At 42.4% G+C, this 26,520-nt stretch overlaps 2 protein-coding genes across 5 annotated transcripts; both read left to right on the top strand.

Annotated features, from left to right (window-relative positions):
- Positions 1-134: 134 nt before the first annotated feature.
- On the top strand, positions 135-22,181 carry zmiz2 (zinc finger, MIZ-type containing 2). Of its 3 annotated transcripts, none has more exons than XM_068334090.1 (20): positions 135-152; positions 7,619-7,719; positions 8,858-8,975; positions 11,047-11,249; positions 12,812-12,980; positions 13,412-13,618; positions 14,267-14,479; positions 14,749-14,832; positions 14,940-15,117; positions 15,205-15,346; positions 15,627-15,705; positions 15,809-15,940; positions 16,031-16,136; positions 16,581-16,738; positions 16,811-16,878; positions 16,966-17,034; positions 17,111-17,352; positions 17,692-17,813; positions 18,333-18,542; positions 18,678-22,181. In XM_068334090.1, the coding sequence occupies exons 2-20, from the start codon at positions 7,670-7,672 to the stop codon at positions 18,783-18,785; spliced, it is 2,658 nt and encodes an 885-aa protein (XP_068190191.1). In that variant the 5' UTR covers positions 135-152; positions 7,619-7,669; the 3' UTR covers positions 18,786-22,181. The 3 variants fall into 3 exon arrangements, with proteins under 3 accessions (XP_068190191.1, XP_068190189.1, XP_068190190.1); XM_068334088.1 differs by lacking the exon at positions 135-152 and adding an exon at positions 2,050-2,499; XM_068334089.1 differs by lacking the exon at positions 135-152 and adding an exon at positions 2,541-2,807.
- LOC137608072 (peptidyl-prolyl cis-trans isomerase A-like) lies at positions 18,859-25,425 on the top strand. Of its 2 annotated transcripts, none has more exons than XM_068334092.1 (5): positions 18,859-18,879; positions 23,357-23,387; positions 24,644-24,732; positions 24,842-25,014; positions 25,084-25,425. In XM_068334092.1, exons 3-5 carry the CDS (start codon positions 24,724-24,726, stop codon positions 25,217-25,219), a joined length of 318 nt encoding a protein of 105 aa, XP_068190193.1. In that variant the 5' UTR covers positions 18,859-18,879; positions 23,357-23,387; positions 24,644-24,723; the 3' UTR covers positions 25,220-25,425. The 2 variants fall into 2 exon arrangements, with proteins under 2 accessions (XP_068190193.1, XP_068190192.1); XM_068334091.1 differs by lacking the exon at positions 18,859-18,879 and adding an exon at positions 22,496-22,817.
- Positions 25,426-26,520: the final 1,095 nt, after the last annotated feature.

Genomic DNA, 26,520 nt, shown 5'->3' with positions numbered 1-26,520 from the left:
GCCCCCCCCCCCCCCCCATGAAATGTCACGTGTCTATGCCCAGGCGACAAAAGGGTGGAGGACCTCAGTCATCCTGCGTCTGTGTGTGTTATTCTGGGTCAACCATTTCTCTGGAATGTTCTGCCTCCTGCCAAAGAGAAGTCACCACAATGGTATGCACACATAACAGCAGAAACACAAGGATGACTTAAAAAGGCCAGTGAGCAAGGAGACTGAGACGTGTCTGGGGTTTCTGCCTCCCTTCTCTGGAGCTTCCGGACATGAAATTCAAAATCACAGCTACAGTTGTAAAATAGGATGTGTGTTTGTGCAAAGTGGTTGATCAGTGGTTCTAGACATGGGAAAGAAAGGCAGTTCTTTTACAACCACAACCATTTCGAATTTTGTCACCCTGATACATACAGGGAGTTTTTCACTTCCGAAACTCTAAACTGTGACCCCCTTCTGAGTTTTCAGCCACATTTTCTCTGTTAAAGGTTGATTTATTGATTGGACAGACCCCCCAGACATAATATGTGATACGATATGTGAGACCACAATTGAATTCAGAATCCCAGTGGCCTGTATCCAGCTCTGTTTGAACACCCAAACAGCAGACATGTGATTGCTGATGCATTGCGAATTGTCATCTGCGTCACCAACAGCAACAAATGTCGTATTTGTGACGACTCGTTGTTCAAAATGAAGTTTACCTCTGGAGAACTCTACTGTAAGCCAATGATCAACTGACCATCTGCATTGCTGCTGTCATCTCACACAAATTCCAATCTGATTCCGATCATACGGCACAGCCAGGAATTGGACATATCTGAATTAGTACCACATATGAAGAGACTCAAATCTGATTTGAAAAGATCAGTTTTTTGTGTTCATACATTCTTGAAAAAAGCCTGTTTCTGCCATATTAAGACAAATTTTTTTTGAATTGAGTCATTTCATCCCCAAGATGTGAAAGTTTATAGTCATCAGTGTGTCCATCTGTTTTTCTGCCAAATACATATTCTAGCTTCACCAAACTGCACACATCCATTAACTGCCATAAGTTGTTTTCATGCTCAGCATTTGCTTTGCTTCAAATCACTTTTTCCATCCAACGACTATTTCTACAGGCCATATCAAAAACAATATCCATAGATCTAGGCTCAATGGAGGAATGGAAAGTGTTTCCTATGCTCATGAATTTGTTGTATGATGTTTTGGGGGCTGTCTGGAAAAACATCATCTCCAGCTGACTCGTTGCAGAAGGGAGACAAAGATGACACCTTTTTCATCTTTAAAGTCACAAATTTTATCACCCTGGTTGTTCACACTCTTTCCTATCCTTCCATCCAGGTAGAGCTGTCTGAGATTTCATCCATGCTTTCTTTGTCAACTGATGTGTAATTGTAACATTTCTAAATAGAATAACCAACTTGATCCTCACTTACACCAAAAGAAGCACAGAGAGCAGCTTTGTTTTTACTCCCACTGGTCTTGATTTCAACCCTCCCACTCTCTCCCCCTCTTTTTGTTTCCCTCCTGGAGGTCAGATTGTTGCGGCACTGATGTCTGCTAGAGCGGGGGTCAAGGCTCCAGCTCAGGTTTTGTGTGACATTGTGAAATGACTGCAGTAGTGCAAAATGTGTGTGTGATTGTACTATGCGGCAGGTCGTGGGGGAGGAAAGGCAGCAGCGAGGTGGTAGCGGTGGTGGATAGTGTAGAGGGAAAAAAAATGAAGAAATGGGAAGTCTCTGCACCTGTTTCCAGGGCAACAGAGGTCTGAAAAACACAGGCAGGTTAGACTTTTTATTCTGCACTGCCCTCTGGCAACATACTGCAGACACCTCTAATGACTCCACCGGCTGGGCTTCAAGTGACACCTGGAACTAATCTGTGACATATACCGTATGTGGTTGTTGCAGGTGCATGATAGCTGTGAGACATGCTACGTGCATGGATCATACATCATTTGCAGATGACGTCACTGTTTATGCCCTCCCCCCCCATCCGCCACCACCTTCTCCTCCAAAATGATCCTCTGCTCCGGTCTGCAGTCAGTCAGCCGCCTGGCTGGTGGGAGGAGGGACAGGAAAATGCCTTTCTCTGTGGGAGACATTAGCCCTGTGATCTCATGAATATATTATAGAGGGTCATTGTGCAATGAGGAAGGTAGACTGAGCTGCCAGGTTACGGCCCGACAAGAAAAAGATCGCAACAAGCTAATTTTAACAAGCTAATTTTAACAAGCTAATTAACTCGGCTGGCTATTTAGTTAGTTAATTAGCCTCATAGCTAATTTAGAGGTGTCACCGCACAAGTTTTACATAAAGAATAATATTTAAAGAGTGGAATAGAGAACCTACTCATCAGCAAGACTGCGATGCAAATATATATATATATATATTTACATTCATGTATATTTTAATGTGAGCAGCGTTGTCTTAGCCCGACTGCGACATTAACTAGCTAGCTAATGCTAACCATCTCCCGTCATCGTCTGGCAGCAGCAGCAGGCTAAAGGTAAGCTCTTTATACTTCTCAAGCTAACGCGATTAGCCCTTCAGCTATCTGGTCTCGTTGTCGTGTAGCTAAACGTCTAGCCTAAGACAAGCTAACGTTACACAAACTTCGCTAAGTAGCATTGGCAGCTAACGGCTGCGTGTGTTAAAGAGCCTGCTGTTGCTACAAGATTCAAACTTGGGGGGATACCAACGCACCTCCACCCGCACCAAAACGGGACTTTTTAACCACCGTAATTATTACATCGTAATAGCGTTGACTTTTTCTTGTTTTGCGATGTAGTGCAACATATGTGCATTTTCATGCAGGTAGGCGATGGTGATGGGTAACAGAGGCTGAAATGCTTTGTTCTGTTCTGCTGCAGCTTGTTTTATATTGCATGATTGGCGTTGCTCTGACTATCAGCAGATGAATTATTGTGTTAGCTGGTTGTGCTGAAACTGACAGCGGGGTTCTATAGTGTGCGCGGGATGATGTTGTGTTTCTGAGGTGATCAGGACTTCCTGGATGAACTATGGCTATAATAACATGTTGCCTCGGCTCGAGTTTGTTTGGATCCGTGTTTAGGTAAGGAGATAAAGAGGCTGAGGTGTGTGTGTGTGTGTGTGTGTGTGTGTGTGTGTGTGTGTGTGTGTGTCTGCGTGTGTAACCGAGCATCTTGTCTTTGTATGTTAAGTTAACACTGTGGCGTTTACCGCCCTCCACACTGTTATATTACATACATGGGAAGATTATTGGATCAGAACTTAGCCGGTATACAGCCATATTTTGGTTGTGTGTGTGTGTGTGTGTGTGTGTGTGTGTGTGTGTGTGTGTGTGTGTGTGTGTGTGTGTGTGTGTGTGTTGTGTGTGTGTGTGTGTGTTTGTGTGATTTGTTGCTGATCCAAAATTTAAAAAAAAAGGATTCACAGATTTCAGGGGCATAAAAGTGAATGTTTGGCCTTTGGAAGAGATTTGAGCTCTGTCTGGTGATGTTCTAGTGTTTTTAAATACAGCAATACAATTTTGTACTTGGCAAAAGTTTTTAATTTATGTAAAAGGTTTAACGGGTTTTGGCTTTTTTTTTCTGAGTTACGTCTAACATAGATAACCCAATTATGGTTTTATTGATATTTGGGCTTATTGTTAATTGTCATACAAATAATTTTGATATTTAACTGTATTTTTTTGTTTCTGTTCTGTCATTATATGATATAAGAGTAGTCACTGTTTAATAATAAAAACAGCCATTAGTGGTCAAATGTTTGGAAGTCTCTTGAGTGACCTGTCATTTGTCCCAGTTCGGTGAACTGGCAGAGTTGGAGGATTTGGTAAATGCTTTTGTAGATCTATTACCAAATCATTCTTAATGAAGGTCAGTTATTAATACAGCTGGGCTGTTGTGTTTAACCTTATTACTACTAAAAGGTCTGTGATATTCAGGTTAATGGATGCTCATAAGAAGCTTTTTGTAACTAGAGTGTTACGCAGTCCATCAGCAGTCACTTTAATTCTCATCTAAAATCAAAACTCTGCAACCTGAATCGAAAGTTGCACCTGCTCTTTGTATTTGAAGCACATCTTGTGAGCTGCGTATTTTTTCGATGACGATTTGCACATGTTTACCAGGAATGATGTGAATTGCATCTTTGTAGGTTTAATTAGCACCATTTTAATGTTTTTTTCTAAGTGGCTGCTAAACTGAAGGAGTTTGTAAATCATACAAATAGAGCCGATCTGAACTTCACCGGTGTCAGGAGGGAACTCAATCTCCTGATGGCTCCTCTCAAACTTCTCCTCTGTATCCTTGTGTCTCATGTGAGTCATTCCTTGCTGTAATAATATAATTTCGTTGCTGCGAGCTGCCGTTTGCTTCTCATGATGATGGCTGCTCTACTGTATTTAAGAAGCTATTAGTTGGTAATCTCTCAGATCCCATTGAGCTCTTAATTAGAGCTTTATTAAGGCAGGTGCTCTGCAGATCAAACACGCTTGTGTGTGTATTGTACAGTCTGTGTTCATTTGAAGTCATTATTGATATTTGCAGTGAAGCACTTAACAGTTTTCATCAGTCAGGACTGTCGAACAGCTTTTTCTTTGATAATAGGATGTGTCAAACCGATCAACCTGTTCACGTCTTTTCAATTATACATGTACCACAGCGTTAATAGTAAATCACAGCTCACCTAGCAGCTGATTAATCATTAGGTTACTTCACTGACTTCACCAGCTCAACAAATAATTTCCTTGTTAAAGTCATTTTTAAGTGTAAATACCAAAGAGTTATTATTTTTCTGCTTCTGTGTGTTTTGTGTGATATTAAAATAAATATCCTTGTTATTTTCAGCCTTTGTCAGGCCAGACAAAATATTTATAAAGTGGATTCAAGAGTTGATACCTTGAATTTTACAGCTTGAATGATTAATCAGTCAGCCGACACAAGTAAACAGTAACTACTTGTGAAGCTCAGGGTCATTTCAGAGAATCTTATTTTTTGTTGTATAATTATTTCAGGTGTCAGTATTAGTTTGTAATATATCAACAGCTGTCTGTACAATGTATTTTAATGACACCGTACTTATCAGACACAAATGTCAGATGCTGCCCACCTCCTGCCCAGGAGGTCGTACACTTATCGTGAATCATGTTGTTCTCCTTTTTCCCTGATGCAGTAGATACAGATGACTCATATACATCATGAATTTATATTAAAAAAATCTTTATCAGGGTGACGTGATTTATAAAGACCTGTTTGTCAGTTAATGTCTGCGTTTGCTGTATTTGCTTCTGCGAGACACTTGATTTAGGAATCAACCGTATAAATGAAACCATATCAAAATGCTAAACGAAGGAGAATGGCACTCACTTGATCACTTGCTTCCACCCAGGTCCAGCAGTCCGACATAAATCATGTATTACCCAACCAGTGCCCCACCGCTCCAAACCATTTCATGTTGATTGGTATCTCCAGTCTTACTTTGTACAGTTAAAAACATTCCTCCAGTATTTTTTTAATGCATAATCCAGATAAAAATGAACCAGACAAGACACAACTGAAAACATTGGACATTTCTACTGATCTCCTGAAAATTTGTCACTTGATAGAAATTTATCTGGGTTTGGTGTGTTGAATTCAACCAAAACTTGGATTAAATGAAAAACAGTTGATCGGAGGAGGTCAGCTGGTGACTCAAGATTGAAGACGACGTCCTGCAGATTGAAACCCGCATGAGTCGTCTGCTCCAAACACAATACCGAGGTGTCGATGGAATCTTTCTAAATGCATGATAAGTACTTAAAGAAGTGTTCCCACTTGCAAAGTCAAATGTGACACAATCATGCTTATTTTCACAGATAATAAGTCATATTCAGTCATATTATTGAAACAGGTTTTTCGGTCACGGTTTAGGACTTTGTCCATAAAGAGAACTGCTGGTTTACAGTCCAAACATTAACCTCGATAAATATATGGATAAACAGGCATCTGTTTATCTGTCTGTTTGGGCAGTTTTAGAAATCACAAGGCGTCTCATTTTATCCGCTCAATATTTTTGCCTGTAGAATCTTTATTTGTGTTGGTGATGGGGTTTTTCTGACGTGCAAAGCGCCTCAGATTTGATTCAATGGAATCTGGTCTCCGTTCCATCGCTGGCTGAGTGATGTTGTAACAAGAGAACACTGAAGTGTGTGTGCATTGTTAAAAATATGTTCTGCTGTTGCTGGAGATGATCAGGATTGGCAGCTAATAAATAATGTGAAATGTGTTTATTCCTATTTTATTAAGTTATAGAGGGAGTGTTTAATCATTGTGACTGACTCGCTGCCAGCCTCTCAAGCGGTTCAGACATACTTTAACATTAGTGGCTGTTAGTCAAGACTCAGATTGATTAGCAGGTTAATTGAAATTGGCTCCAGATGAAATCGGCAGCTTTCAACTAATTTGTGGAGACTACATTATGTCTGGATTAGTGTTAACTCAACTGTTTTCAGTGATAGCATCATGTAAAGGCTTTTTTATGTTGCTGATTCACAGCAGTTAAAGCATTACAAAGAGGTGGAACCTTTCATTCCAACATGGTTGTCTAGACGTAACTTTTTTTAGTCAACAGACCCAACAACCACCCCAATGACACGGAGGAAGAGAAGAAAAACTACCTTGGATTAAAAAAACTGACCAAAAGCTTATTTCATCTCTTGAAGGATGAAGTATGGACGTTGTTAAACGTCAGTGTTGTCTAAACCCATACGGATCTGAGGGTCGTTTGAGGTTTGACTGAACGCCTCCAGTGCGGCGACAGCAGCCGAGAGGTTAGTGGAAGAAGATGAGGATGAGACGAGGAAGGATGGCGAGTTGACAGTGAGGACGACAAATAGCAGAGGAAATGTCAGGAAGTTAAAGCTGTGAAGGGAGCGTGAGAGAACGGCACGTCTCCGTGATTCCACAGCAGCTTCAGTCTGAGACTCAGACATCTTACGTGTTCCCCTCTTTGTGTGCTGGAGCTGTGATGGAAGTTACAAGGTGCCGTCTGGAGGCTTTTGATAGGTGGGAAATCAGGTACATGTGATCAGAGCGACCCCCCCCCCCCCTTCCCTCCTTTATAAAAGGGTGTGTGACCCAAATCTGCAAAGTGTAAAGTGTAAAAAAGGAAAGAAATGTGTGTGTGTGTATGGGGGGGGGGTGTTCGTGGCTGTGATGTTGGAAAATTAACATGTCAGTTGGAAGCCATCATTAGCGGGAGGAGAGCATCGCTGCAGTGGGGGTGAGGGATGCGGAGAGAATATTGAAGGAGGGGAAGTGGCGGATAAACATGCAGGGCTGAACCAATGGAAGAAGATTCCTCTCAGGAGTGAACAGTAGTAGTGTGTGTACGAATTCCTTTTGATATCAGCAAGCTAAATTTAGCTTCAGCAGCCCTCCCCCTCCTTTGAGAGCGATCAGAGCTGCAGCAGTCAGTGATAGGCTAACGTTTTTGATGTGCACAGTCCACACACACTGGCTCAGATTAAAGTGAGTGGCTCTGAGTGGGAGGGCGCTGTGTCTTTGTGCTCACAGTGTGGGCTTTAGTGAGGATAAATTGTTGCTGTGCAGCAAATGAGGTCTGAGTAACTGTCTCTTTATGTGTGTCTTTATCCCTCTCAGGGCTGCCACTCGAGGACAGTGGGGGCTCTCTGATGATCCCCCATTCATCCGATGAACCCCCTCAACTCCATGAAACCCTCCCTACCTCCCAATCCACAAAGGTAAACCCCCCCCATACTGTCCTCAGCCGAACCTGTTGGGACCTCACCTGAGTCCCCGCTGCCTGGTTTAGTTTTTACACATAATGTTTGGTTTTAATGCCTCGTTTAAAATGTCCTGAGTTATTGGTTTTCCAAATTTATTACTAGACTTTGTGAATTTGATGCAACTTAAAATCATCCTGAATCTGTGTCCTTTATCCAAATTCATATTTTTTTATTTAATGGGTTCTTTCCTGACTTTTACCCTTATCGTTTGGTTGAGGTAACAACGCATGTAGATTGATGACATCACGAGGTAGCGTGGGATCATGGGAAAAGATGAATATATATCTAGAAGAAATCATAATCATGATCATATTTTATTAATGTCACGAAGAACAGTGAATAGAGAAGTGACGGGAGATGATCCCTGCATGAGTCAGTGGTAATCAGTGAGGTACAACACCTATAAATAATAAATGCGTAAATCTATTCACACAGTTATTCAAAGGGACATTAGGTTGCTCCAGAGAAGACAGCTGATCATATAGAAACAGATGACTTTAGTAGTGCTGCCGTAGGTGGAGTCACTGCTGAACGGTTCCCCTGCAAAGAAATGAATTCCATCAGAGCGGCTTCAGTCGGCTTCATTACAAACTGTTAGAGCAATCGACGGCCAAGTGTTCTCCACTCAGCCCTTCTGGAAACATCTTCATTAGGCTCACTCAAGCCAAAACCACTTTAATTGAGCGCAGCCACAAAGCCTGTCGACTGTTTCTACCAGGGAGCCAGAGGAGGGATGCGCCACCAACACCGGACAAGAAAAGGGACTCCATTCCATCTCATAAATCTGAAGCTTTTTGCTCAGAAATGATGAAATGTTGACATTTTTATTAACCCTGCACATGTGTGGTGTTAGTGTCACTGCTTCCTGTTGAGGAAATGGTGCAAAAGGAGGAAATGGAGAGGTAACCTCAACCATCAGATGAACAAACCAGATCACAGCTCAGCACCGTCTCTATTCTGCTACAGCACAGACACCCCATAATAACGCTTTGGATTAAAGAGGGGATAATAAACACTGTGATATCATCAATATATGAATGCTCTCCTGAACCTTCCAACCTTCCCAGTAACTCGGCTTCGTATCCCTCTGCAGCACTGACGGCCCCTTCATAAATGACCCTGTCTCCTGGCAACCAGGCACCAATCAGCACGCAGGATCTCTCTCTGTAGTAACCACAGTGTGGGGCGTGACCAATTCCACACACAGCCAGGTAACAGTAACCGACATCTTATTATTTCTTTCTGTAGCAGTGTCACACAAGCTTTTATTTATTGACCCTGTTATGAATAAAGGCATTACCTAAATTTGTCAGGCTGCTGAAATTAAATTTAAAAAAAACTTATTGTCTGGTTAACATTTTTGTAAAGAACAAGTGTATTAAATGAGAATGTGTTTGTTAATAATAGACCCCCAGCAAATAATCAGTTCAGTTTGCAGCTCCCCTCATCTTCTTTAGTTGATCTCAGCTCATTGATTATCCGGCTGATCATCTGTCCGGCCACAGGTTTAAGCTTTTTTGTTCTTTCTCAACGATTATGGGATTATGTCCAGCAGAAGGCAGAGAAAGGCATTAAAAGTTAGAGCAGGTGGGCCTATAAGGCATTTTATTCTTTAAACTCTGCTCTCGTAGAAACCAGTGATCGCCCCAGCCAGTGAACATACCAACTGGAATCTATGAGGGATCAATATTCTATATTGATCTATTTGTTTGGCTGTTCATTTATTCGGATTTGATAGTACAGAGAGCTGTTCTCCTACCAGCAGAGGACACTCGCCTCCTGTGAAGGTGAGCTCCATTACAGTTTTGTTTAGAAAAGAAGAGTCTGCAACAGGGAGGTTGAAGTGTGGACATGATTTAATTTTGAAGTAAGCTTTCAGTTTTAATTAAACACAGTTATGTCTGGTGTGTTAACAGCTTGCCAAGGTAATGGATGCCCACAAGGCCGGTTAGCTCTCCAGCTACCATCGGATCGGTTACAGACAAGTGAATGAACAGGCAGGGGTTTGGTTCAGCATTTGCCTCACATTAAGCGTCACTTCCAGCTTAATCCAAATGTCTTATTGGTCTATTTTTACTCTGGCCTTGTTGAGGTAAAAAAAAAAGTTTTCTAACATTGACAAGGTTTTCGCTACCGAGCCCGTTTTCATCCGCTGCCAATGTCTTTATCTTCACCTGTCTCCTCTCTGCCGTGCTTTGTGAGTGTGTGTGGAGGGGATAAATGATGACTTTAGATGTTAGCAGCGGCGCTCCTGCTGCTGTTCAATGAATACAGAGGAAAAACTGACGTGGCTCTCCCGTCACATCAAGAATTCCCCTGCCCGTCCCGTTCAGCTGTAGTGGAATCACTGGTTGGGGATGAGCGCCCTGGGATTCTATTTTCTCTGATGTAGAACAGCTTCTGCATCATCAGCTGCAGGAATTTAATGTCATTTTTATTTGTAAAGGCTGCATCTTTTTTTCAAAAAGTGTAATATTTCCTTTGGAAGATTATTAGCGGAGCTAGCGGTAGCTAAGTCCACATGTCGGGAGTGATTTTACACAGTTGTAAATAAACACTTGAAATCTGCTCTTAAAGGTCACGCCTACACTTCAAGTCAGAATGAGCTGCTTCACAACCAGGTCATTTGTGAAGGAAAACATTGTGGCTCTTGAGGACGTTGGAAGGCCTTTCATAACTATTACACAGTGACCTGATTGTGAGTTTATGTGCTAACCACAGTTATCGAGCTTCCGGGTTAGAAAAGCTTTAATTCATCTGCATAGAATTGCAGAATGAAATAGAAATTACATTTAATCACTCTTTCTACGTCATTGACCCTCCCTGTTTAACTGTTTTGACTCTGGTCTGACCAAAAACTTTCTACGAGAAAATCTTATTAGTCCAGCTGACAAACGAACTAACAAACAAACAGGTTAAAACATTTATTATTCCTTCCAGTGTCTTTGATATTTTTAGTAAATTATGGACTCTTTAAATAAAGCATTGATCTTTGGAGGGAAAATGGAATCATGTATTCAATCCGACAACAACAAAGAACAGTTGTTCGAAATGATGTATCTAGATCAGTCGGACAGTCTTCTATTATATTGATGATACCTTCAATACTGAACAGAATATAGCTTCTGATTTCATTTCTTCTTTATTTCAGTCTCTCTTCAGTGAGAGCAACGTTAAGCTTAATGTTTTGCCCTAGTTCCCCTCTCATGATGACTCCTGACCATTCTACCATTCTCCTGTGTGATAGTTCTTCATCATGACTCCTGTCTGTTTGACCTGCAGGTTTTTGGTGCACCCATGGGTCCTGGTGAAAGCTCTGGCGGTCACATGATGCCCGGTGGCAGCCCTGGTATGGGTCCAGGTATGGCCTCCCAGTTCATGGGCCAGCAATCGTATGGAGAGGCAGTCTCTAAAGGTTATGGCCAGCCCGTTATGTACGGACGTCCTGGCGCTGCTTACAACCCGGCCTCAGCCTACGGTGGAAGGTACGACGCTTTCCTCCTCTGAAAGCTGCAATAAAGTCAGAATGTGACTTTCTGTGTGGCGGCGAATTAAACTCTCGTCATGTTTTACACAGTTACAGAAATACTTCAACAGATGTGGAAATAAATAAATAAACCAAGTTACCCCTTAGCCTTACCTCGCTGTGTTTTACATGGTAGTGTGATGTAGGGCAGCATTTCTCGTTTCTAAGGGGATGGAGGGGTAAGTTCACCCTTCAAACCAGATGGAGACTCAAAACTGAAGGGTAAAAAATTGAAATGGAAGGTCGAAAAATTCCAAAATGCTTTGCAGAGGGGGCGGAATAAAAAGAAGTGCATTTACATCTTCATTAATAACCAGAAAAAAAGGTGAAAATTCAGCGCAATATATGATCAGTATAGATGCAGATGACTTTAGCATTGGATTGTTTTAACATACACTTTAGAAAAGCTATTCTTGTGCAGGTTTGGACATTAAACTTTTTTTTTTGTTTTACATGCAGTTTGTGGTGTTTTCTGTCCTGTAAATGAGGTCACAATCGTCTCTAGCGGATAATAGTAGCAGCAATAGGTCTGTGTAGAACTGGAGTACGTTCATGTTTTCCAGGGACACCTGAGCAAACCAGGAATCTGATCCGATTCCCAGCTGAAGAGGAATCTGCTTCCAAACCACTACAGGACCTGACTGTTGTAGAAATGTCTGTGATAATTATATGAACCCGAACTGATCTACTGATGACGTCCCATTTCTTGACAAACGCTGTCAACTGCTCCCCTCTCCTAACTCTGCTTTAAAGGGCACGACTAAAACGAGGGGCAGGGCTGAAAAGCAGAACTAGGATCGGACCTAGAGGCAGTCGTGCTTTTATCAGCTGGTGTTGGAAATGGACCCAAATCCATGAATGATTATATAATCATTCATCTAAAGTCAGTGGAGGATTTTTAAGGTTAAAAATCCCTATGCCCCATTTTACACAGCTATATCAGACTGAGACTGTTGCTCCTTTATTGCACCTCACTGTTATGTAAGGTTATAAATGTTTAAGGGAGGTGGGGCGTGTCATCGTACTACCCCTCAGCCCCGCTGTGGAGGCAGCAACAGTGCAGAACTGACGTTGGTTTTAAAAAACCAGCGAGGTGGTAGCACAGGACGGGGGTGTCGTGTTTTGATAACGTGTTACATGTGTGACTCACACCGGGGAGATTTAAAAAGCAGCTAGTAACAGTTAGCAGCTACATCCGAGAGGGAGAGGAGGGGCTTCATCCTGACACTGTCGTGCAATCTGTGTCGGAAGAGCCTGAGTGACGAAACGGCCAGATGGATTTCAAACCCAATTTCTTATCCAGGAAGTGAAAACAATTTCAAGCCATCGGTGTCAAATGACCAGTTGTCCCTTCCCTGTTCTTTTGACACGGAGCAGATTTTCTCCTCCTGCTTGTTGACTCTGTCCTGTTTACTTTCTATTTCTGCTGGTTTTGCCTCCACATACTGGATGTCTACCCACTGCTCTGAGTCATGCTCACGACAAACCTCACAGACTCATCTCCCCGTCTGCCCCCTGCAGTTACTCTGGTAACAGCGGAGGTGCCGGTCTGGGCGTCCGCCCACCCTCAGACTTCACGCAGGCCGCTGCTGCCGCTGTGGCCGCCGCTGCTGCCACGGCGACCGCCACTGCCACCGCAACTGTTGCGGCAATACAGGAGAAACAGAATCAGGAGCTGAGCTATGGACAGGTAAAGGATTCTTAGCCTGGGGTGTCGTTAAACCATCACTACATCAGAAATATAGATTCCTCACCATCACAAATTGCATGAGTGGACATTAGTAGATTACACTGTCTTGATGGGCTCCTCTTGATGCGTGAGAGTTGAAGTCGGTTGGGAGTGACCAACAGCGGCAGCAGCTACAAACTTTCTAAGATTTGAAATATTCAATTCACATTTCTTAGAAGGATTTCTTAGGAAAAGTCAGAACTCGCATGCGAAACGTCACATTTTAAATTACAGACCTAGTATAACACCCACGAAAAGAAAGAAAAATTATTTTATTTACTGTGGGGTTTTTTTAAATTTTCAACCCACATCATCTATTTCAGTCATTGTGTCCTAAATGCCTCCGGACTGTTTCTTACATTACTGCGTCATCATTTCCACGTTTCTCCCAGATTGGCGGAGCTTCCTCTTACAGCACCCAGTTCCTCTCTCATTCGGGCCCCCGCGGCCCTCCTCCAGGCATGGTCTCCTCCAGGCCTGGACCTCCACCCACCAGTGGAGGCATGTACCCTTCGCACCCAGCACAGGCTCAGAAGATGCCCCAACACGGGGGCTACCCAGGAGGACAGCAGGGGCTGAAACGGCCCTATCATTCAGAGGTCAGTGACCACATGTCTGATCGCACATGAGACAGTTCTAAAGTTGCTACCATAACCCTAACACCCCACTCTGATTGAAATATGAAATTCTACCCTGATTTTTACATAAATCTCTGTTGTGATCAAAGCTAAAACAAAAGCAGGACGTTCACCTACAGGAGCAGCAGCAGTTCTTTTCCTCATACAGCGGGTTAACAACTTATTTCCCTCGGGATTAATGAAGTTCTATCTTAATGCAGTGCGCGTTGTTCATTTCCTCTGCTTCTTGCAAGCTTGGCAAATGTTAACCTCCGTCTGATGACGCAGAAAGTTCACAATCTACTTCTTGTTCTTCCGTCAGAATGAATTATCCAGACATTAAGTCAAATATGCTTTTAACCACAGCTTTTTGTAAAGACAGATCACAACAGAAGCAGATTCTTTAATTCCATCAGCAACACATCAAACAACATTTGGAACAAGATTCTTCAGGGAGTTTAGACTTGCAGGAGGGACGGCCGTAAATGTAATTTTTATCTTTAGGTTTTGCTAGTGGGAATACAGACATTCGGGCTGGTGGAACACGTTGATGTTTACAGACCAGACGAAATGAGGGAAGTGTTTTTGAGTGTAAAGAATGGAGCGGACACGAGTCCTCTTTTCTTACAGGGTTTCCCGGTGCAGCATTATGGTTCTGGGGGCATGTCGGGGTACCCTAACCAGCCTCTGCAGTACCCTGCTGGTCCGCAGCAACGATGTGCCCCCTCACCTTCTTATCCAACCAGTCGGATGCCCCTCATGGGTCAGTACAGTTCTGGATCCCACAACCCAGGACAGTTCCCCCCTGGAGCCGGGCAGCCCAACCCTCCTCAGTATTACAAGGTAGTAACATCCAGCCTCTCCAGTTCAAATGTGTTTTCCTTTTACTTCCACTAGCTGTCGTTAAAATGCCACAGTTTTGGGTTGAACACATTGTCGAAATGTCATAATCGTGTCTCGTCCTTCTGCCCTGGATCCACTGCTTTTATAACCACCGCTTCCAGTGCAGAGGCGGAGCTGGAATAATCCCCCATTCCGGTTTCCTAGCTTCAAACTGTTAGCTTAACTACAGTAACTAGCTGAGTAACATGTTTCCTGTCCATGTCCTCCAGTCAGAGCCCTTCAACGGTCAGGGCAGCCTGCCGTCTGGAGGAGCAGGAGGATATAACGCCTTCACACAGGCTGCAGCTAGCGGGGTAACTCCACTCATCTTAATCCAACTGTCCGGTTCAGCCAGAACTCCGAAATGATGTCCTGTGGAGATTTGAAGATCTAAACACTCGTCTTCCTCAATGTCTCTCAGCCAGGCCGGGGCGTTGTGATGCCCGGGTATCCCAGCTCACCGATGGGAGGGAACCCTACTCCCCCAATGACGCCTGGCACCTCCATACCTCCCTACCTGTCCCCAGGGCAGGACACAAAACCCCCCTTCCTTCCAGCAGACATCAAACCCAACATCAGCAGCCAGCAGCCTTCAACAGGTGAGGCTCTTGAAACTTCTGTGTTCCTTATTCTTCAATGGGAAGGATTTTCCTCCTCTTTAATCCAACAAATCTATTCCTATCAAGGTAACCCCAGCGACGACCTGCGTCTGACCTTCCCAGTACGAGATGGAATTGTGTTGGAGCCATTCAGATTGGAGCACAACCTGGCGGTCAGTAACCACGCCTTCCAGCTGAGAGACTCCGTGTACAAAACTCTCATGATGCGGTAAGAATTAAAGGTCAAAGTCAGTCATCATACAGTCGCTGGCAGGCTGGAGTTTCTTTACATTTAAGGTGCTGCTCTGAGATGATGACAGGAGATGCTGCATGAAGCAGAAATATTTAGTGATTCTCATCACAACAGTTTTTCAGTGTGAATATGGAGGGACAAACCTTCCCTTCCTGAGTGATTTTTAAAAACGCTCCATCAGGAAAAACAAAAGAGGAATGTTTGATAACCCCACCCAGCATTCCCCTGATGGTTTGTGTTGTGTCGCCCCCTGCAGACCTGATCTGGAGCTGCAGTTTAAATGTTACCACCACGAGGACAGACAGATGAACACGAACTGGCCCGCCTCTGTGCAAGTAAGCAGTTTTAGTTTTTGACACGTCATCACCGCTGGATAATTATCATTCGTATATAACACTTCACGAATACGCTTCATTTACTTTTCTCCTCCTCAACCAGGTGAGCGTCAATGCGACGCCTTTGTGCATCGAAAGAGGCGACAACAAAACCTCCCATAAGCCTCTGTACCTGAAGCAGGTGTGTCAACCGGGACGTAACACTGTACAGATCACCGTGACGGCCTGTTGCTGCGTAAGTCTCAATGTGAAGTGTACTTTACCTGAACAGTAAGTCGTATTCGCTCCTCCTGAAACGTGTTTTCCCCCTCCTCTCTTTCCGTAGTCCCATCTGTTTGTGTTGCAGCTGGTCCACCGGCCATCAGTCAGGTCTGTTCTGCAGGGTTTGATGAAGAAGAGGCTCCTGCCAGCTGAACACTGCATCACCAAGAGTGAGTGGAAAGCTGCTTTTGTGAACTTACATCAGGGGTGCTGGCTACAAACGAGCTCATTGCACTCGTGTACCTCAGTTTTCACTCGCCTGTTCAACACAATGTTCTTTTTTTCAGTGTTTGAAGCACCAACAGAAAATACCTTCAAATATGAGTGGAAAAAAAACATTGTGCAAATAATGAAGATCAGGCAATAATTTTTATAATAATATTTGTGCTTTTTGGAGCCATGTGCCTTTCTCACCCCCTTTTTGGAAATCGGAAGTTGGAAAATAACAAAATATGAGTTGTTTTGGTGACAAAATAAGTCAAAGCAGACTCAGTTTTGGTGCAGCCAAAAGCGTCTTTCACCCAGAGATAAAACTGCCATGTAAATCAGTCTGGTCTGAATGAGCGACATTTGTTTTTTAGAGCACTGTAAAATTCAGAATCTCACTTTTTCAGTTAAAAGAAACTTCAGCAGCGGCACTATCCCCGGGACCCCCGGTCTGAATGGAGAGGACGGTGTGGAACAGACAGCGATCAAAGTTTCGCTCAAATGCCCGATCACTTTCAGACGCATCCAGCTGCCGGCCAGAGGTCATGACTGCCGACACATACAGGTGAGCTGTCACACACCTGCAGACGTGCGTGTGCAAAAACAATGTTCACATGCTGGTGTGTTTATCGTGCAGTGCTTCGACCTGGAGTCCTATCTGCAGCTGAATTGTGAACGAGGGACCTGGAGATGTCCTGTATGCAAGTAAGTGCTAGAATGAGGTATGATTGCACCTTTCAGGCTCTTCTCAGAATGAAATGTCAACAGCACTTCATCCCTGTCATTTTTTAGTAAAACAGCGTTGCTCGAGGGACTGGAAGTGGACCAGTACATGCTTGGGATTCTCGTCTACATCCAGAAGTATGTGCCTGCATGTGGATTTGATGTCACAAAGATTTTTGCTAATTGACGTGCAGTAACCCGCGTTCCTTCTCAGTTCGGACTACGAGGAGATCACCATAGACCCGGTGTGTGGTTGGAGGCCGGTGCCCATCAAACCAGACTTGCACATTAAGGATGAGTCCGACGGTCCGGTCCTGAAACGCTGCCGAACAGTCAGCCCGAGTCACATGGTCCTGCCTAACGTGATGGAAATGATCGCCGCTCTGGGCCCGGCGTTGTCCCCCTACCAGAGTCTGAACGCAGGAGGGAGGAACACCCCCGACTACAACAGGCCAGGTAGATTCATGACTGAAAAGGACAAACATTTGACCTGTTGGGGAGTTGGACAATTGTTAATGCTGAAGTGAACCAACCTCTCAGTCACAGTTAAGTTATATACGCCTGTAGTTCTACTATGAGCCATGCCTTTCTGGTGCTATGTATAATCTGTAGAATGCAATACTGCACACCATCTTTCTTGGATGGGAAGTGACCCAGAACAATATTTCAAGCAGCAGAGCAGAGCCTGAGTGCAGCCCCCACCATCCCTCCCCCTCTCCGCTGTTACACAAGACGACACTGACCTGTTTTTATTTGCTGGCTAGAAGTAACTCGTCTTTTGTTTTGTTGCCCCAGGGAGCCAGGGATTCTCCAGCCAAACAGGATTCACAGACTTCCCCAACACTCCCGGTACCCCGACGCTCGCTGACTACACCTCTTCTGGACCGCCGCCTCCGCTCCCCTATCAGTCTGAGCAGGTTAGACATCTATAAAATACCCTTCTGTTAGCACACAGGATTGTGTGCATCCTGCCTCCTCCACCACAACGGAGAAGGAGGCAGGAGTTTGAATGGTATGAAATGTGTGACACCTCAATGAGATGTAGTTAAAACCACCCTGATCTGACTGCAGAACTAATTCAGGTTTGGGTTAATGATATTCTGATGAATCCCTATACTAGTGAGCATCTCTTTGGTTGAAAATTGTTTGGTGCTGTTATTCAACACTGACTGTCTCGTCCTTCTGGTTGTGACCTCAGTTGAGAGCCTTGAACTGAACCTGAAGTCGACAACAGCGAGTTCCTCAAAACTGTCATAACCAGCTGCTCGCCTATCCGCCGAAGGTTTTCGGTGGTTAAAGTATCGACCACTTCTCTGTCACTTACTTCTGGTGTCCTCTTAAGAAAAGAGCTCAGCGATCAGGCTTCATGCGTCCAAACTGTTAAGTTTACGTTGTCATGCCCGTAAAATAAAAATTTTCTTCTTGTTTGACGTCAGACGCCTCATCCTGGACGGATAGAACACGCCCATAACATCCTCCAGCAGCACAGCTCAGGTGTTCACGGTAATCAGAGTCTTGGTGACGCCGGCAGCCCTCTGCCGCCGCGGAACACCAGTGCCCTGAACTCCCGGCTGCAGGGGGAAGGCTCCTTCGTTCTGGGAGGCCCGGGAGCTCCTGGAGGAGATGGAGCTGACCATGCACTTGATGTGAGTGGAAATCCGTTCATCTTGTATTTTGTAAGAGTAGAATTATACAGTTCTCCAGGCCTCAAACTCATCTACTACATCGTGACGTCAGAGAACGAAAAGAAAGAAATTTCAACTTTGTGTTTTATCGCTCAGCTTCTTCCCGAGCTGACCAATCCGGATGAACTGCTGTCCTACCTGGGCCCCCCCGACCTCCCCAACAACAGCAGCGACGATCTGCTGTCTCTGTTTGAGAACAACTGACCACCTTCATCTTCCAGCCCAGCCTCTGCCTCTCCGTTTGCTGTAGCCCCGCCCTCATCTGTCGAAAGCGCCGTCTCGCCACCCGTGTGACTGTGTGAGAGTACATGATTGTGTTTTATGTATATATTTTGAAAATGTCCTGCTGTACTCCGACGTTCATTCAGTGCAGGAACAGGAGGGAACACTGTCTATGAAGAATACACTGACTTTTTAGACCAGCATTAAAACTATAGCACAAACCACAGGCTGAAGGATTTAAAGGTATTTAAGTATTTATAGATTTTATTTGTTCAAGTCAACTGGGATGTGTTTATGAGGAGTAGATAAGACACAAAAGTCCCTTCACACACCCTGTTTAAGGCAGGACTGCTACGAAAGGCCGATGGAGTGGGCAGGTCAACTTCCTTCCTCCTCTGATGTAGCATCATCGCAGAATTTAAACAGAGCGATCTGAAGAGATGAAGGCAGTTGGAGGGTTTGTGTCACAATGTGTTCGACCCACAACCCTGTAGATTTAAAAGAAAGCATCAAGTAGCGGTTAGCGACAAATTCAGAAAAGAAGAACACCAAACAGAAATGTCTTAAAAATGGCGAGAAATCGTAAAGCACAGGGAGGTTCTTAAGTCTCAGAGCGGAGGACGAGGCTAATGAGGTGCCAAGTGAAAGGGAACGATGTGTTCGTCTTATTTGGTTTTTCGCAAAGCGCCGCTCAAAGTGTGTGTAAATCATCACATCCACACAGACGATGCTGTGTTTTAATGTCACGTTTCTTACGAGCAGAACACCGACAGATTAAGATCACGGTGGTTTTGTTCCGAAAAGACAAATAAGCTGGCACAGAGAAGGGTCTCGCTTGAATTCTGTGTTAAAGGGGTCATTAAAACAAAGGCTCCAACTTTTTCTGTCACATAACACCATATAGCTATACCTCATTGTCGTCAACAAATACATGAATATCATTGTGTTAAACTGGGTCTACACTGCACGGGTCTAGATATGTTGCTTAGTCCAACCTGTAAAAATAAATCTACAGTGATGTCAAGCCAAAGCTTTTGATTTATGCGTTCGTAGCGTCGGCGCTAGCGAGGCCTCTCTCTCATCGAAGGCTGTTAATAAAGATTGGGTTTAAAGCTCCTTCAAGACCAGTAGAAGTTAGGTTTACCAAAGAGGTGGAACTTAGCTAGCAAAGGGTTTACTGTGAAACTGGAACCTGGTGGAGAGAATGGGAGGCCTTGATTGAGATTGTTAATAATAGACAGGGTTTTCAGATCAAAATGTCTGGTGTGTTAGAACCTCCTCCGACTGTCTGACAGCTGATCAGGAGCAGGTGAACAATGCAGAACCAACCAAGGCTGACCAAAATGACATTCAGACCGTCTCCAGAATTTGTTGTGCACCTATAACAGGGTTCAGATCACACAGTATGCCCTCTTTCAACATTCCAGAGTCGTAAAGTCAATTTTAAACATATTTTAAAATTTAAATAGCCGTGCTGTTATCCTGGTTTATTCACCATCTTCAAGTTTAATCCGTGCTTGTTCCCAGTTTAGGAATCACTCCATTAAAGGTTTAAGGGATTCTGTTTTTCGTCGTCAACATCATCACTTTCCTGTCTGTAACTCTCAGCCCAGACCCAAATGGTTCAAAAAAGACTTTTTGAAAAATTGCCCGCGAGTTTATACGTAAAAGTTCAATAATCTCCAAAATAGAAAAAAAAGTAATTACTGTTTTCATCAAATTGCATGTTGGGAGTATTTTCAGTGGATCGAACCAATTTGTGTGCTCCTGTGTGTATGTTGGTTTCTTGAATACAATGTTTGTTTTCACCCAAAATGTTGAAAGGCAAGTCATGAATATTTAATGGGGGTTAGAATCATGACCCACTGGTGTCAAATCGCCTTGACAGACGTCTACTGGGACAAAACAGTTTCCAGTGTGTTTAGAGCGTCCCAGCACCTTAAACGTCAAACTCAGAGGGCTCAATCTGAAAACTGAAGTCCTCGTTACAGAAAAGTAAATATAATCCGCTCACGTCTAAATTGTCCTCTCGGTAAAAAATAAAACGTTTTTAGAAATAGCCGTCAACATGCTCGTTTCCCTTCTGTAACGTCGACACATCCACCAGAGGACAGTAAAGATTCCATATTCTATAGTGAAAATAGTGACGGTAGAGGTTGTGACGTCCAACATTTTTTTCATCCACATGTCTGTAGACATTTCCTGTATCACTCGCTGCCCCAACTGATCTCTAGTGGTATAGGCTTACGGAAATATTTGTAATGTAGAGAATATTTGTAATGTTGAGAATAAATTTGTCATAAACACAGCCTACACACTACCTGTCTGATCACTGTGATTAGATGAATGACATTTCGCACTCACTACATATTTATGACCTGCCTTTGTCTTCTTGGGGTAAAGGTACCATCAGCAGGATGGTGTGAGTCAAAGTTTATGATTACTTTTGAAGGAGCACGTTTTCTAGTGAAACTCGTTTTGCGAATCACTCACTGTTTTAATTCTTTTAATAGAATTTGATGACAATATGAAAAATCAGTAATTTCACCAGAATCATCCTTCAGTACAAAATGATGTAAGATACGGGCAGTTAGATGTGGTCACGTTTGTTTCTTCTGCTCAGAAATAGAAGATCCTCACGTTTTTAACAAGGAAAAAAAAATCTGAGCTTTGTCATGTTCTTATACATACGAGCTGAGGTTCATTGTATCTCCAACATCCATCAGCACTGTGAAATATTTCAAGATTCCATCTTCCCTTTGGTTTTTACCCCCTCAGGGGGAGTTTCAAGCATACTGTATATGAGCTGTGTGTCATGGCATTTTCTGCCATTTCAAAGTATGTTTCTGAATCATTTTAACCCATCATGATGCGGGTTTATGTACTGTATAATCAGCTGTTTTCATTAGAGAACGTGTGTGTATCAAATCATGGTAAGTTTGATGTTATTAGTTGGATAATCAATCATTGTTGACACTGTATACTTCCTGTATGTCAGAAAATTATAGACCAGTTGTAAAGAGGTCATACAGAAGCAGGTATGACAGAAAACAGTCAGCTGACATCGAGTAATGCAGTTAAAATGATTCTTAATACCACTTTTTAAAGCTGACGTTTTTTCTATGAGTGATTTTCCATTTGTGGTCAGACAAGGCAGTGGGAAATATTTGCCAATTGAGCAACACAATAATGTTATATTTGGAAACTATTTAACTGCAAATATGCTAGAAAAAAAAAAAAGCTTTTTAATATGTAAACTATTCCACATATTTTGTAACTCATTGTAATTGCCATTATTTTCTATTTATTTTTTAATCATAATCGTCATTGTACCTACAGTTACCTTGTCCCTTTCCTCAATTAAATTCACTTTATTTGACAAAACTAATTGTGTGCGCCTCTGGTGTTGAAACAATTTCAGTAAATAAAGTAGTTGTTTTTTTTGTTGCAGATATCGAAATGGAAGGAATCTTAATGTCATATAATTTAAAGTGATATTAAATGACTTTTTGCTTGGTTCTCTATAAAAAATATGATCTGCACATGAAGCTGTTTGAATCTTTAAGTGGTTTGCGTCACAAAATGTGCTTCAACGCGAAGAGGTATTGAAAATTACATTCAGTGTATTTCAAGCGTTGTCGCAGGAAAATACATTTCTTTATTTCTTTTTTAGAATAAAATTATGTCCCTTCTATTTTGCGGAGTTGGATTAAAAAAACAACTGCTCTGAATTCGGTGGTTGCTCTGACGATAACCGAGATGAAGGCTCATCACACCTCGCCCTGATTGGTCCTTTAAAACCAGAGCTCAACTTTGATTGGCTGTCAGTAGCGACGGCTCACCGGAACACGAACCCGTATAAATAGACCTTCGTGGTCGCTGTCTGTAGAGCTGTCTGTGATTCATTCATTTACGTAAGTGTGAAATATTATTGTGTTCGGGAAGATGGCAAACCCCAGAGTTTTCTTTGACGTGACTATAAATGGCGCCGACGTTGGTAGGATTTCAATGGAGGTGAGGAAAACACTCATCTTTAGCATTTGATTGTCTTTATAGTCAAATATCGTGTTTGGAAGATATTCCATATTCATGCGGGTTTTTTTAAGACATGCACATTCGAGGCTTCCATTTTGTTATCAAACATTAACACTTTGATTAAATGCAGATAATTTAATCCAAAAATCCTCCACCGGGCAGGCAACACTGTTCAAAATTCAATAGCAAAATTCATCATCAAAGCCATAAAACGAACATCTGTGATTAAAATGTGATGTACAATTATTCTGTGAGATATGATGCCAAATATATTTGACACCAAGTGTTTGTTGAACATTTTAATTATGGCAGACTGGAGGATGCTTCCAGATAAACTGATGAAATAGAGTGAATCAGGATTCTGTATTTGAATGTAGTATAATCTGAATATGTTTTTGTATAATGAGGTTAAAACTCATTTGAAACATTTTAATACCTTAAATTTTGTCATTTAAAAATGAAGGTTTTGCTTATCAAACCATGAAGCATATAAACATGTTTGATATTCTGTCTTGCAGCTGTATGCTGACAAGGTCCCAAAGACTGCAGGTCAGTAAACTTTAACAAATTCAAATTATCTTCAGAGGTTTGGCAAAAATGTTGGAATAAAATAACAATCAGAATTGAAATAAAACTCAATTCCAATATAGACAAAATGTATGTTTGTATATATGGGAATGTTGCGATAACAAATATGAAGTCAAATGGATGAAATTAGTTTTGTTAGTGCTCATAACAAAGGGTATCAGTATTTATAATGGAAAATAAACAACTCTTTAACAAAATGAAGTTCTGAGATTAGCTATAATTTCATCATATATGCCATTGAATTATTCACAGAAGAGCAGTTGAGGCCAATGAAAGTGGGATTAGAATTAGGAGGCGGCAGTTGCTCAGCGGTAGAGCAGGTCGTCCAATGATCACAAGGTTGCCGGTTCGATTTCTCGCTCCTGCCCAGCTACCCGGAGTGTGAACTGACAGTGGGTAGTGTCAGATCACCTCCCGAGCATTGCCGAGGTGCCATTGAGCAAGGCACAGCCCCTCTTTAACAAGTTGCTCATTAGGAGTAAGCATGGACTGCCTGCCGCTCTACCTCCCACTGCATGCCTACAGGCCGTGTGTGTGTGTGTGTGTGTGTGTGTGTGTGTGTGTGTGTGTGTGTGTGTGTGTGTGTGTGTGTGTGTGTGTGTTCAGGGCCTGTACACAATAATTATATATATATATATATATATATATATATATATATATATATATATATATATATGCATGCGAGTGATTACTAGAGTGTGCTACTAGTAGTTGCGGAATCTGAAAATCATACAGGAAATACCTGTCAAGCACATGAAGAAATTAAGTGTTTAGTTATGGCATCAAAACAGTTTGATAGTTTGTAGAGAAGTCAAATCTAGCCATAAAATGAATGCAGTTCCCTGCTTATTTTACATTAATGTCCTGCAGATGCGTGTTGTAAGAAAATTGCTGATTATAAATAGATGTAAAATGATAGTGGTGAAAGGACATAATGATTGCAAATGGATGCTTGAAACAAAAGTAAAATGACTAGAAATTCAAAATGAAGGGTTAAAAAATATAGAAAAACATAACTAGAATCTCAAAATGATTTTAAATTGATTCAACATGACGGAAAATAGCGGTAAAAGGGTACAAAGGAGCACAAAGCTCAAGACCTGAAGGACATAAGACCAGAGATTCAACCGTAAACGATGCTTTTACTTGCGATGTCAACCTACCATTTATCTATAATTTCATTGGTTTCATAATTAATTTACTGTCTTTTATATTAGAGAACTTCCGTGCTTTGTGCACTGGAGAAAAGGGCTTCGGCTTCAAGGGCTCCTCATTTCACCGCATCATTCCTAAATTCATGTGTCAGGTACGGCGAATTAAAGGAGCTGATCCTGTTTTCTTGTTTTTTTATGAGTTTCATTTAACCTGAGCTCTGGTTTGGTTGATAATTCCAGTGGATTTACGTCTGTTTGCAGGGTGGGGACTTTACCAACCATGATGGAACTGGTGGTAAATCCATTTATGGGGAGACGTTTGATGATGAAAACTTCCTGCTGAAGCACGTAGAAATGGGAACATTGTCCATGGCTAATGCCGGACCGAACACCAACGGGTCCCAGTTCTTCATTTGCACAGCTCCAACTCACTGGTAACCAGATACTGCACTCCAAGTCTCTAGTGGGTTTGTTTCATACTAATCGGATCCTTTTCTTTGCAGGCTGGATGGTAAACACGTGGTTTTTGGCAGCGTTCTGGAGGGTATTGATGTTGTCAAGGCAATGGAGAAGCATGGCACAAAGAGTGGAACTCCTAAATCCAAAGTTGTCATTGCCAACTGTGGTGAAATAAAATAATTTGGCCTCACCTGTCAGATTTACCCTCTACCATTTACACTCCAGTGAATATTTGACATGGTGTAAATCTTTAGAATCGGATGAGAAATGTCTGCTCTCACTCCTACACACATCTCTTGTATTAATATTTGTTCTAAAATATTTAGTACCCTCTCTTCCATCCTCCACAAACCACAGTTAATAAATGATTATGTAAATAAACTGGTTTGAACTCTATTTCCATATCTTTTCATTCAAGAATGTTTTCCTCTTATTTTCGTCTGAGCCAGAGAACTGGTCTACAATACCAGGAGTGTCCACATCCCCACCTTGACCTGCATCCACCATGCTATGCACTAGACCTCGGGTAGCAAAAGAACTTACTGGAGGGATTGAATGGAGATAAATCAGTAGGACTTCCATCAATCATCTTTGTTGACCGAGGTTTGGGTCATGGTGGTGACAGGGTACTCCAGACATTCCATTTACCATCAACTTCTTCCAGCTCCTCCCGGGGAATCCACAGGCACCCCTTAGATGAAAGATGAATTCTGGATCAACCATGTGGTCTCCATTCTGTGGGATGTGAGAAATTCTAAAGGGCTGGTATCATGACCAGATACCCAGCCTGACTCTATAGGCTCCTTGCATGGATAGTTCTATCATTTGTTGAATCCAAAAGTCTGAACAGATGGCAGGTCTGTATTTCCCCCCTTCTATTTTAGTTCTCTACAGTGATTTGTAACTGATTTTTAATTATTACTTCTGAATGTTGTATTTGTGTTTATTTGAGCTGGTTTTATACTGTTGGAAACTTCCGCGTGGAGTAACAGGCTCGTTGTGTTAGTAGCTTGTGTCAGAACCCCTCAAATGTTTTGTCAGTTTTGAGATCTACACTTAATGAAGCAGTTTCAGGTTTAAGACCCAACGCATGAAAGTCTTCACCATTTATTTTATCACAAACATTCAAAATCAATGCACATGCACATGTTTTTAATGGGAAAACATGTAATAAATGGATCTAAACTTAAGGTAACCCTTATTCACTTTTCTAGAGTCCCCGTAAAGGAGAGTTTTTACTAACTGTTCCAGTGGTAGACTTTTCAGACTGCACAGCAGAAAGCAAAATCCCAGGCACCAAATGATGAAAAGGACTTTTCTTTTGAAATACATTTTCAAGAGTCTACTTTTAATTTAATTAATGAAAGTCTTTGTCTTTGCCATGTAATAGTAATATTAGATTTTGCTAGTGGTTTGTGGACAAGATCGCCTCATGTGTATGAAAAGCAAAATGTTTTAATTCACTTCTTGCATAAAATCGA

This window comes from Antennarius striatus, chromosome 15 (genome assembly GCF_040054535.1).
Source record: "Antennarius striatus isolate MH-2024 chromosome 15, ASM4005453v1, whole genome shotgun sequence".
Classification (NCBI taxonomy): domain Eukaryota; kingdom Metazoa; phylum Chordata; class Actinopteri; order Lophiiformes; family Antennariidae; genus Antennarius; species Antennarius striatus.
Note: the sequence above shows the minus strand (reverse complement) of the source record. Positions and strands in the feature narration are given on the sequence as shown.

Excerpts from the sequence above, each read along its gene's own strand:
- zmiz2 (XM_068334090.1), top strand. The coding sequence starts at position 7,670 with ATGAACCCCCTCAACTCCATGAAACCCTCCCTACCTCCCAATCCACAA. Across the intron at positions 14,480-14,748 it reads ACCCTCCTCAGTATTACAAG|TCAGAGCCCTTCAACGGTCA; the intron begins GTAGTAACATCC and ends CATGTCCTCCAG. Across the intron at positions 15,347-15,626 it reads TACAAAACTCTCATGATGCG|ACCTGATCTGGAGCTGCAGT; the intron begins GTAAGAATTAAA and ends CGCCCCCTGCAG.
- LOC137608072 (XM_068334091.1), top strand. The coding sequence starts at position 22,749 with ATGGCAAACCCCAGAGTTTTCTTTGACGTGACTATAAATGGCGCCGAC. Across the intron at positions 22,818-23,356 it reads TTGGTAGGATTTCAATGGAG|CTGTATGCTGACAAGGTCCC; the intron begins GTGAGGAAAACA and ends TCTGTCTTGCAG. Across the intron at positions 25,015-25,083 it reads TGCACAGCTCCAACTCACTG|GCTGGATGGTAAACACGTGG; the intron begins GTAACCAGATAC and ends TTTTCTTTGCAG.